The 12,739-nt window shown below is 37.2% G+C and overlaps 2 protein-coding genes across 6 annotated transcripts; one reads left to right on the top strand and one right to left on the bottom strand.

The window, feature by feature from the left end:
* Positions 1-182: 182 nt before the first annotated feature.
* On the top strand, positions 183-9,603 carry LOC106161696 (hormone-sensitive lipase). 5 transcript variants are annotated; one of them, XM_087016833.1, is made up of 10 exons: positions 183-941; positions 2,597-2,833; positions 3,030-3,212; positions 3,552-3,689; positions 3,840-3,872; positions 4,059-4,170; positions 4,557-4,775; positions 5,015-5,950; positions 6,430-6,599; positions 6,848-9,603. In XM_087016833.1, the coding sequence occupies exons 1-10, from the start codon at positions 348-350 to the stop codon at positions 7,040-7,042; spliced, it is 2,817 nt and encodes a 938-aa protein (XP_086872959.1). In that variant the 5' UTR covers positions 183-347; the 3' UTR covers positions 7,043-9,603. The 5 variants fall into 5 exon arrangements, 4 of the variants coding, with proteins under 4 accessions (XP_086872959.1, XP_086872958.1, XP_086872957.1 ...); XM_087016832.1 differs by lacking the exon at positions 3,840-3,872 and having other exon boundaries at positions 186-941; positions 4,026-4,170; positions 6,848-7,027; positions 7,124-9,603; XR_015335394.1 differs by lacking the exon at positions 3,840-3,872 and having other exon boundaries at positions 187-941; positions 4,026-4,170; positions 6,848-7,651; positions 7,748-9,603.
* A 39-nt stretch (positions 9,604-9,642) lies between these two features.
* Positions 9,643-12,733, bottom strand: LOC106161695 (large ribosomal subunit protein bL17m-like). Its single transcript, XM_013538714.2, has 4 exons — positions 12,448-12,733; positions 11,333-11,404; positions 10,709-10,847; positions 9,643-10,334 (listed from the first exon to the last, which is right to left on the bottom strand). Exons 1-4 carry the CDS (start codon positions 12,625-12,627, stop codon positions 9,967-9,969), a joined length of 759 nt encoding a protein of 252 aa, XP_013394168.2. The 5' UTR covers positions 12,628-12,733; the 3' UTR covers positions 9,643-9,966.
* Between the last annotated feature and the right edge of the window lie 6 nt (positions 12,734-12,739).

The raw sequence follows: 12,739 nt of genomic DNA on the forward strand, positions 1-12,739 counted from the left end.
AAAAGCAAGAAAAGAAGTGTTGGATGAGTTTTGATTCCGATTGATGTGTGTAATTTTTTGGTTATTTTCCTAAATTGATCATACGATGGTCATGTGACTGGTTTATTTACCACTGCGGAATTGCAATTTGGGTTATGATCCATGTAGGCTGCAATAACAGTTTTCGACTGATAGAAATGGGAATTGTTCGTAACGTATGCAATAACATAAAATAAAATAATTGCTATGAAGTTAGGCACAGATAATATGACAATTAAGCTTATAACAATTTGAAAATATGCCTCTCATCATTTTGGTTTTAATATGAATATACTTCGAATTGCCTACATGGGTGTTATACCTTCAAGATGGAAGCGAACGAGCAGAAGTTACCTTCGTTGGTGCAAGAAGATGACGAAAATTTCAGACGAGCGCTCTCTAATCTCTTCAGGGACATCAGATCTGAAGCTTTCAGCAATATGGAGTACTTTGAAGGCCATAAACATCATAACCATGATAAATTTTACAAAATGTTTTGCACTTTATTGGAGCACCTGGACTCTGACAGCGGGGTTGATCAATTTCTGGATCGACTCTTACAAGACATGCATACTTACGACTATGACGAATTTACGCCAGCGAACGGCTACAGAAGTATCATCAAAGTCCTTCACAAGTGCTGTGTACATATCCTAGTACTCTGTAGGTACATATCAGTAAACAAGGGATCTTTCTTGTTTCGTTGTGGACACTATAGCAGAGAACTGTCTGCATACGTGAGCTGTCTGGGACAGATCCGGGCAGCAATGTTTTATGCGGTAAAGCTGATGGGGTATTGTGAAGTTGGGGAGTTATTCAGTGATGATAACAAGTTCCGTGGGAATGAGACCGCTGAGAGACTTATGGCTGAGTCAGAATGCATAGACGCTCAGTATTTTTATGGGCGGTGCCTAGGATTTCAGGTTTGTTTATTGTTGTTTGCTTATTGTTTTGAGCTGTGTCAGTAATCAGTTGTTCATCGAAAGCCATGTAAATTTTAGATAAAAGTTTAAAAAAATGTTGTCACTGTACTTGTACTACTCTCTGGTTCATAAGAAGTTATTTGCATAGAATTGTGATCATTACCATTTTGAAATATTTTAAATTCCTATTATTAGAATTGCATATTTTTCTAATGAGAAATGGCATTTCAAAAACTTGCCTAACAGGTTATAATTGAATCAGTGGTGTACAGAAGTAGTGAATTCCTTCTCACTAATGTCCAGATTATCTTATGACATGTGGTCTCTAATTAAGCAGTGATGAATAATTCAGTAATTAGAGAGTAGATGTGACTGTAAAGCTATTGTGAAGTTTCTTTCTATACATGAAAGGAACATTTTCCATGGCAGACAATAATGAACAGAGTATAGCTGCTTCTTTTTTTCTTGCACGAATACTTACTGTATAGTATTTAGCTAATTGACACTGATAAAATTATTTTCATTTTTGTCCAAAATTTTTAAGAAGTCACTCCCCTCCAGTTACCCTCACTTAAATATTGAAAGTGTACATAGTTGTCTCAATTAAACATAGGCTAGCCATTCATTTCTGTTATATTAGCAATGAAAGTTATATTAATAATGATGATCATAAATAATAATATTTTCTTTATCTTTAAAGTCATAATAACTCTTCGTTTTGGCCAAAAATTGGATTTTCCTGGAGAAAACGGCAATTTTCTTGTACATTCCAATGGTGCATTCAAAGTTACTCCAGGGTTTATTTCCTAAACGTTTGGTTTTTTGTTAAAATCTCTTAAGAGATTTTAACTGACGGAGCCCTCTCTGACATTGTATAGTCACGCGATATTGAGCGATATTTTCTGGTGACCTACTTAAAACCACGGGAAAAAACACAACAACAACACTATATAACATTAATATAGGATTCATAAGATATATTCGTCTTATTGCTCAAAATGCATTTATATCTACAATGTGTGCAATTCTGGGCTTTTCATTATCTGACGCACTGTACAAAAACTCGCAACTTACGTCTGCGGATTGCATCATGTGTTTGGCGCCATATGTTATTTTGGTCTCGAATGAATGCGAGAATCCGCTTGACACCCCAATGTCATTGGCAACGGATGCCTTGAGGACCGTGAAGAAAGGCATCGAAAGCCTTATTGACAAGCACAGATTTTAGTTTTACTACAATAACAGCCGTTTTAGTGGTAAAATGCAATAGAATATATACTAGTACTTCCATGCGTTGTTTACAATGTATTTCTTGCGGAATTTTGAATCTCAAAGGAAGAGTTATTATTGCTTTAACTATTTTTATATTCATATGCAGAGTATTACTAAGGATACTACTTGAAAATGTAGAAAATTGTGAATGTATAAATTTATTATTTCAGTATTGCATGTGTGAAAATTTTTCATACCAGATTTCTGGATTTTCAGTCTTCATTTTCATTGTTTTATCAATTCATTTGAATATGATGACAAATTGTAAGGCAGGGGGGTCTGGTCAATTACATTTTCAGGATTATCACGTTGTACACCTTTCATCCATGGTATTGAGAATCTCTTTGTAATTTTAGTATTGATAAATGCTTTTGCTATTTCAGTATTGTGAGTCCATGCTAAGACCTTTCCAAGTACTTCACATCACAATGGCTGTGTACAGTGAGCTTTACAAACAGGACAAGTCTAAGCTAGGAAAGCTGACTGGTTCAATCCTCAGTGGTGGAAAATATTTACTGAACCCTGACTTGAGGGGTAAACAGGTGTCTGTGACCACCAAGACTGAGGACATCAGGTTCTGTAAGGGGTTCTGGGGGCTGGCAGAGACACAGATGATGCACGTAAGGACACTTGAAATTGAAATAAATTTGTAAAGCTAAAGTGGAAATCTCGACGTCAGATGTTATGACAAAAAGCATAGTAACTTGCAGAAAATGTTTACTAGTAAGTAAAGACAAGTTTAACATTAAATTTTTGATTGGTGTTTTCTATTGTCTCATGATATCATAATAATAGTATAATTATTGTGTTCTCCAGACATTACCAGACTATGTCTGTCCCTCTGTACAAGTCAATGAGGTGCTCCTGATCCCAGCCAAGGCTGTAGACATTCCCAAGTCTCAGAGCATTGGTCATGTGACCATCTACCCCCCGCAGTCCCACCATGGCCCTGGTCCCGTCCAGGTGCGGCTGATATCACAGGTGTACAGGGAGGGACAGGTGAGATCTCTGGAATAGAATAGAAAGGAAGAGTTTTTAAGAACTTTTTACGCTTTCTTTTTGTTTTCTTTGGATAATATGCTTTCTGTTTTATCCAAGATCTTTACTGTAAGCAGTCACGTAGGGCATATCTTCACAACAGTTTTGAAATATTTCATTGTAAATAAGTTGAACAGACTGTGTATTGTTATTTTTAGGATACATTTAATAGTTGATTTTAATCTTGACAGACAGTGCTTTCAGTTAGTACCTAAAATATCTGGCACATTTTGTGATTTTTCCTTAATTTTGACTTTTCTTGCCAAGAATTATTGCATATTATTATCTATCTGTCCCCAGGAGTTGCTGTTGCCTTACCTCAAGGACCAAAAAGGAGGAAAATTTGTAAACAACAGAAAAGTCCAGCCCAAGTCCCCGTATCTCCTGATACAGTGTCATGGAGGAGGGTTCGTAGCTCAGAGCTCAAAATCTCATGAAGTAAGTGATTTATGATATGAAACTGATTTTGGATTTAGCAAGTAAATATTGTATTATATTTCAGACTTACCATGGGCATGTGACCTGAAGGTGCCCCTGGTTGCCATGACTACTCCTTATAGAACAAGTGAACATTGTATTATATTTCAGACTTACCTCAGAGAGTGGGCCTGTGACCTTAAAGTGCCCCTGGTTGCCATGGCTACTCCTTATAGTACAAGTAAACATTGTATTATATTTCAGGCTTACCTCAGAGAGTGGGCATGTGACCTTATAGTGCCCCTGGTTGCCATGACTACTCCTTATAGTACAAGTAAACATTATATTATATTTCAGACTTACCTCAGAGAGTGGGCATGTGACCTGAAGGTGCCTCTGGTTGCCATTGACTACTCCCTCGCCCCCCACAACCCCTACCCCCGTGCCATAGAGGAGTGTTTCTTTGCCTACGCATGGATACTGCAGAATTGTCATGTACTGGGTAAGGTGTTTTGAAAATTTGTGTTTTGAAGCAAACACTTTTCAGTGTAAGAGATGGTTATGCCCTTATTATTACATCAAACAGAATAGCTATACAGTTTGCATGAGCACACTTTGAGAGTACCTAACATGTTATTGTGCTACATCGTATTTGACTGTTTGGGCAGAAGTTAATTTATTAACTTTCTTATGTAATACCAAGCTATTAAGCTATACATTGTAGTATGCCAATCCATGTGAAAAGGGCCTTACAAATTGTTATCATCTATAATTAATTGGCATGATTTTAAAATCCAATCCTTTTTTATTACTTAAATCAAACAATGATCAAAATAAGTATAGTATTTAAAGGGAAATTTTTTAAAACAATAAATTTGATCACCCCAGGTTCTACAGGAGAGAAGATCTGTCTGGTGGGGGACAGCGCAGGAGGGAACCTCATTCTCTCCACAGCTCTCCGGGCTGGGGAGATTGGAATACGTGTTCCAGACGGCCTGGTTGGAGCATACGGCTGTTTTATGGTCAGATACTCGCCTTCTCCCTCTAGAATACTCAGTATCATGGATCCTCTCATTCCTGTGGGGATGCTGACCAGGGTGCTAGGAGGTAGCATCATAACATGTTTTCACCAGCTTTCTTTTGTTAACTTATATATATTTATATGTCTGTTCCTCACACATAGGTGAAGATTTTGTGCTGTGATACTATAAAAACTGAATCAAAACAAAAAAAAATTATGTTAAAGGAAGCGTAATATACACCTTTGTGAGTTCTATTCAAACTGGAAAGAAGTTTATACCAATGTCATGATTGCTTATCTTTAGTAATGGTCTTGTTATTTTCAGCTTATGTGGGTGTTACTGAAGAAGAAATTCTAGCATCTCAGAAAAGTGCCTCTGATCTGCTGAAGAAATCCAAAGATGGGAGGAAGCCAGAGCCTGCTGAAGAGCTTCTACTTCAGTCCCAAGACGAGCCACAATCACAGTCTTGCAGTAAATCTCTACACGGCACAGAAAAGGATTCATCAAACAAAGGTGCACAAATCAGAATAGAAAGCAAAAATCAAATAGCAGACAATGGAAAAATAGCTCTTCACCGTTTGTGTGGTCCAACCATGGTGGATGTAGACAAAAAATCAGGACAGGAAGATTTGGGTGCCCCTCATTTGACAGGTGCACCAGATCTGACCTCGGAAAAACTTAAAGTGCACACATCATGTAAGATTGACTCTCCCCACAGGAAGAGACTTCTTTCTGAGGTGGTGGAAAATGAAGAGCTAGAGGAAACAACACCAGAACTTACTTTAACAGAGGATGAAATGGCCAGTGATGTGAAAACAAAAACAAGGAATGAAAAAAGGATGTTTGACATTGATTTAGGTGATCTTAAAATTGAAGATGTAAAAACATCAGAAAATGTGAGCCCATTTGTCAGAAAAACTTCTTTGGATAGTTCAGGTGACCCTGTTGACTTTTATTCCTGCAGTTCAGGATCTGATTTTAGTGTGGGGAGTCCCTCATCAAATCCAAGGACTACATCCCATAATACTCCATCAATCCCAGGGGTACATGTGACAGGACAGTCTGCTCCAACAAGTGGCAAAAGTGAAGGATTTGGGGACTTGAAGGTCACTTTTTCAAAGGCAAAAAATACAGTTACTCTCCCCCCAAAATCTTTACCTACCCCACTGAAGAAGATTTATCACACACGGAGTCCATCTTCACCCAACTTACACAGTGTTATGTATGGACAGGAGAAATACAAGCAGCAGGCTGTAGTAGGTGAGTGGGATGTGCCAAGTTATTGTGATGTAAATAATATAATAAGCAGAAATGTATGTGTGTAAAGGCATTACAGGACACCTAGTGGAATGAGAGAGAGAGAGAGAGAGAGAGAGAGAGGCTTCTTTTCTTTTAATGACATTGTCTTATCTAGTATGTGTTATTGATAGCTATTCCTCCACTCTATGAGCAGTAAGATATTGGGATTTTAATACACACCTGTAGCAATACTGTTAGTATTAACTTACCTGTCATGTTTACAGGGGTGTCCCTGAGGACAGGTGACTGGGTCCCCCTGTATATTATCATTATTAACACATCTGTCATGTTTACAGGGGTGTCCCTGAGGACAGGTGACTGGGTACCCCTGTATATTATCATTATTAACACATCTGTCATGTTTACAGGGGTGTCCCTGAGGACAGGTGACTGGGTACCCCTGTATATTATCATTATTAACACATCTGTCATATTTACAGGGGTGTCCCCGAGGACAGGTGACTGGGTCCCCCTGTATGCCCTGGAGTGTACACCTGAGGAGAGTCCACTGTTAAAGTTCCACCATATTGAGCTGCCTAAGGACCCGTACATGTCCCCTCTCCTGGCCACGGACCACATGCTCAGGAAGCTGCCTCCTGTCTTCTTAGTGGTAAGAATGGCAGCATAATGTTATATATATGGATAGATATATTCAGGTTAAATTTTATATGAACATTCATGCTTCAGTGTCACCTAATATAAATTTTTCTGTATATTATTGTGTATCGTTTCCCAGCTTGTGTAGATGCCATATTAATCTGTGAGACTGTTTCAATACCACTGATGTTACCTCCTCTGTATATTATTAATTCTAGCTTGTGCAGGTGCCATATTAATTTGTGCCATTGTCCATTTCAGTCCAGCCACCTTGACCCTGTAGTGGACGACTCAGTGTCCCTGGCCAAAAGGCTCAAGGCCATTAACCGCCCTGTAAAACTCGACATCCTGGACGATCTACCCCACGGCTTCTTGAACTTTGTCATGATCAGTAAGGAGGCGAAGCAGGGGGCCGACCTGTGTATTGCTAGGATTAGGGAGGTGTTTGGATCATGATCTGTTGACCTGTGTATTGCTAGGATTAGGGAGGTGTTTGGATCATGATCTGTTGACATGTGTATTGCTAGGATTAGAGAGGTGTTTGGATCATGATCTGTTGACCTGTGTATTGCTAGGATTAGGGAGGTGTTTGGATCATGATCTGTTGACCTGTGTATTGCTAGGATTAGGGAGGTGTTTGGATCATGATCTGTTGACCTGTGTATTGTTAGGATTAGGGAGGTGTTTGGATCATGATCTGTTGACCTGTGTATTGCTAGGATTAGGGAGGTGTTTGGATCATGATCTGTTGACCTGTGTATTGCTAGGATTAGGGAGGTGTTTGGATCATGATCTGTTGACCTGTGTATTGTTAGGATTAGGGAGGTGTTTGGATCATGATCTGTTGACCTGTGTATTGCTAGGATTAGGGAGGTGTTTGGATCATGATCTGTTGACCTGTGTATTGCTAGGATTAGGGAGGTGTTTGGATCATGATCTGTTGACCTGTGTATTGCTAGGATAAGGGAGGTGTTTGGATCATGATCTGTTGACCTGTGTATTGCTAGGATTAGGGAGGTGTTTGGATCATGATCTGTTGACCTGTGTATTGCTAGGATTAGGGAGGTGTTTGGATCATGATCTGTTGACCTGTGTATTGCTAGGATAAGAGAGGTGTTTGGATCATGATCTGTTGACCTGTGCATTGCTAGGATTAGGGAGGTGTTTGGATCATGATCTCTTAATCCACTTATAATCGAGTAAAAGGGAATTAGACCCTATAAAATATAACAAATAGGCCACTGTTACAATGAATGAACTATTAGTAAGTCAGGTTAAGCTTGTCATGCTGTTTCTGTGCTCATTCAGGTGAAGAAACGCAACTCATTACACCTTCAATTATGGAAATACGTAATCTTTTGAAAAATGATTTGTTGATGTGCTCATTTTTTTTATTTAGAATATTTTTCTTTCTACCAAAAATGTTCAGTTATATAAAGGTGAGTACTTTTACTCTTTGATGATTAGTGGAGAGTTCAGCAAAGAGTCTGATTGGTTTATGGCAGAAATTACTGAATTTTCTTGGCGTAGAGTTTTATTTTTCTGAAAACTTTCAGATTAGCTTTAGACATTGTCAAATGAAATTTTAGAAATTTTTTTATCAAGTGTAATGACATAAACATCCCCAAAATGTATTCCCATGTATATTTAGAGTATATATAAGATAAACTTTCCTCACTGGTCGAATGGAGCTCATTGTCAAAGTATTGGTATATTTGTCAGATTTGAGAATAAGAAGGGTGCATATTTTACTAATTAGCCTAAGTATTGTGCTAGGACAGTGTTTTAATCAACTTGTCAACAGGATCTGTGATAAGAGAAAATGTACGGCACTAACAGTTGTATTTTATTTTTTTCACTGTGGGTAAATCCTGGCATATCAGATTCTTGCCTTTAATCAAGTGAAGATGCTTTATTATTTGCTCTTTCATTGTATTCATCTCATGTGCAGCTACTACTTGCATTAAAGCTAATGATAAAATTTGTCTTATTTTATTTATTTATTTGCTAGTAGACTTACTTATGAGGACAAGAAGCCAATGCAAATCAACTTAAAACAAAAACTCCTCAATCTCAAATATCATACAATTATCAAATTGGTGCATCTATTTTAGTCAGACCAAACGGGTTTTTGTTTTTGTAAATTTATTCTATTTTAATATGGTATAGTATAAGGTTTTGATTAGGATTTATTGGAGTTTAGAATAGGTGAAGAAAATAAACCTTAAGGAAGGTGCAGGTATGTGGATGGTGCAGAATAAGAAGGACTGATATGCTCAATAAGATGTCCTGATATTTGCTGATGCGGTATCTTGTCTAGGTGCTGAGTATTACCATGACTTACCATAGTATATGTGTTATTGTATTCTCTGCCAGTGCATGTGTTATTAATAATTTTATTCTTCATAATTATCATTTCAAGTTGATCAGAAAATATTAACCAATCAGGCAAGTAGGTAGTTGTGCCTATAATGTGTAGTTCATTAATTATCAGGTTTTTTGCAAGCCAGGTCAAACTGGTCCGACATGTGTACCCAGATATTTTTAATTTAGCTATTTTAGTCTTTCTTTTGTCACGAGTTTACAATAATTAGTGTAATATTAATCTTATATCATTTCACAATTGTAAACACAATTAAAATCATTGGCCACAATTCTGTTTTTCAGTAATGAAGTTAAGATTTTTTTCTTTTTTGTTCAGTTCAGGAAGTATCAGTGATAATATTATCATTACTCACCACATTGCTCTGATGATGATTATTAGTTTTGCATTAATTTGTCACATTTTTTCCAGTATACTTACATTTTATACACCTGTTTTATCAACTGTTGCATTCTGCAATTGACATCTAAGGAATTATTGTATTAGCTTATTTATGGGCGGTTTATAATTACAAACCATTTATTAAATGAATATTTACACTTTTAAAACGTTTAGATCAATATTTACTGTAAATTTATAATAAATTTGGAAAGTACTAAATATATAAGTAATAAATAGTGCAATATTTAACCAGTATTGGACTCATTTTGTATCATTACACAGGAGAACAGAGGAATCTAAATGAATTTTATTTTTACTCCAGTAGCTCTTCTGATACAGTGATAACAATAACTTGCATTTTGCACTGCTGCTTCCTAGCAATTTTTTTCAACAAATTCTAAGCTGGGTCAGTAATATAACTGAGAACCAAGCATTTCAAATTATCGACAAAAATCTCTCTGAACACTTTTCATTTTATGTCAAAAGAGGACATATTGTGTGATCCTTATGGACCCAAACTTCTACCAATCTTTCTAAACTGATGTACTTAACATCTCTTAACAGTGAGAATTATTTTTTTCATAATCATAATGTTGGTGTGTCACTTAATTCTATTCTAGACATAAGTCCCATCATCATCGTCATCATCGTCTTCATCTCGGTGTTTCTTTTTACCACGATTCTTCAAACTGTCAATTTTTCTTTGCAGCTCTCGCATTTCTTGTGCTTCTTTTTCTTCCCTTATCTCATCAGAAAGTAAGCTTTCAGTGTCTGTAACAGTTTCCTCTAAACCACTCCCCTTAGCAACAGTATCCATGGCAGCAGACATTTGACTGACACTTTCCTTGTGCCATCCATCACTGCTCATGTCCATGGACTTGTACTGCTCCATGCGAAAGTCTTGCCTCGCCGCGTTGAGCAGAACATTGTTGATGTGTTTGCTTTTGTCAATGGCTTCAGGAAGGACGGGTGGCCATGGATTCCCTGTTTATGACATAAAAGATAATAAAAGTACATAAAATAATGCATTTTATCTATGAGTAACATACTGGTCAAACTGGATGCAGAGGTTTGTGTGTATGTAACTTGAAGATTGTCACCACAGCCCTATGTAACCAGTATTGGCCCAATGGACAAGGAACAAACGACCAAGAAACTAGAAGATTCTTAATTTAAATGGGAACCATATCAATAATAATAAATAAAAAAGAAAAACATTTTAATGGCCAAGTACAGTACACATCAGCATTTGGCTTATATAAAACAGAACGAGGTCAATTGTTACAGGATTGTTACAGGAAATGAATATATTTTGTTTGTTAAAAAAAACAAAACAAAAACCACAGTCCTTTCCCCACCTTTCAGTTCCAGCAGGCCCATTTCTCTGCCTTTGCCTGGATATACATACGGCAGTCGGTACATTTTGGTGAAGGCTGTGGGACATTTCTCAAACCTTGGTACTAACACCTTGAACAGCTTGTGAATTAGATCTTTTTCCTGAAATGTAATATGTTCTAGATTTTACAAAATGGCAGAATTAAAAGTTGAGGCACTTTTTATGTAGTTCTAAAGATTGCAGTGGACTGATAATACACACAGAAATTTCTAATAAGAAATTTGGAACAGGGAATCTCTCTTAAAATGTACACACTAATTGCTTATATAAGCTATTCCCAAAGGTATCTTAATATTTAAGATTGCTTTATGTGTGTGTGTGTGTGTGTGTGTGTGTGTGTGTGTGTGGTGAAGGAAAGGGGGTTGGGATGAGGACATTTATTTCATTTAGATACCAGTTCAGGTTCACTAAGTACACTGCATTTACCAATCAGAAAAGATAATACAACATTACAGCAACTTCTTTAAACTGCCACACAGCACAGTGACATCTATATACAGTGGAAATATTTTAATTCACCCCAACAAATGCAGTGCCACTTCATTATTCAATGCTACTTAGGTGCAGTATCGACCCGTTTACTCACCAGTAGCCAGAAGTCTGCCAGCTCCATTGTGGGGCCGTGCTTGTCACCGTTTTTTATTGCCCTCTGAATTAACTGCAATCAAGTTTAAAAAGGAAGAAATAACATTACTTAAATAGGTGATGTAACATAGCTGAGAGAGGTAAGATTGTTGTGCGCCTTTTTGGGGGAAGTGTTGAAAAATAACCTACCAGACCAGGGATCGAACCCGGGACCTCTCGCTAACAGGGCAAGTGCTCTACTGCCTGAGCTATCCAGCTGGTTCTACCCTGCGTCTGGCTCTACATTGTGAATAGAGAGCCCCCACATACAAGCTGAATACAATGGACCTTAACTGTTAAAATAATGGTTTGTTCATGTTTTATCACAAATCATAACACTTAAATGTCACTGTATGGATTTATGTGATAGAAAATAGGAGTGCTTAGGCATGAACTTAATTCGTGTCAGGGAGGCTTTCAAATTTTAACCTTTTAGAAAATGATTTTAATTTTCGGTACTTTTGTAGTATACCCCCCCACCCTGTAACTTCCTGAAACTTTCATTTTTCAAACATTTTTTTACATTGTCTATTTCACCTTTGTCAAAACTGTTGAAATAAAATGTTTTTGTAATTACCTGTGGTCTTTTTATTACTACCTTATTTTATGTGAACATAGGATTGATACATTGTATACTTGGACTTCCTCTGTGAAATTATTATGAGCTACTTGTTCACATAAAATTGCCTTAGAGTTAGCCAACGAAAATGTGGCAAGTTATTGACTGCGGGTGTAAATTAAAGATTCTAACATTGTATTTCAATGGGCTGGATTAAACGTGATTAAAACTAATAAAAAGTCCACAGGTAATTACAAAAGCATTTTATTTCAACAGCTTTGACATAGATGAACAATAAAATGTAAAAAACTGTTTGAAAAGGGAACGTTACAGAAAGTTACAGGGTGGGGGGGGTATACTACAAAAGTACCTAATTTTCTTGTGCCTGTAATTGTATGCAAATGTATGCAAATTGTATGCAAATGCTCTAAAAATATATATCAAGCTATAGATCGTTCTCAGTCCCTTGCACATACGACTAGCAAAGGTGAATTAGGCGTATTCCATCACAAACCCACCAATTCTGCATAATCTCTGGCTTCGGCGGCTTTATTCCACGTTGTTTCAATCCTCTCGTGGCGAATTAACGATGTGACCACCATTCTCAGTCTCGTTATCCTCGCCAAGGGCCCGCCACCAGGACCAAAAGTGCCCCGAAGCTTCCTATATGACATCTTGTACGGGTAACGTAGTGACATTGTTGGCTGTGGAAGTTAAATCAGTAAAAATGGTAAAATAATATGATTCAAGATATCTTTCTCAACTTTCCATGCAAACAGAATAGTGCCGCAGAAAATTAATTTTCGGGAC

The sequence above is a fragment of the Lingula anatina genome, chromosome 7 (assembly GCF_051362555.1).
Source record: "Lingula anatina isolate TDL-2025a chromosome 7, LinAna3.0, whole genome shotgun sequence".
NCBI lineage: Eukaryota > Metazoa > Brachiopoda > Lingulata > Lingulida > Lingulidae > Lingula > Lingula anatina.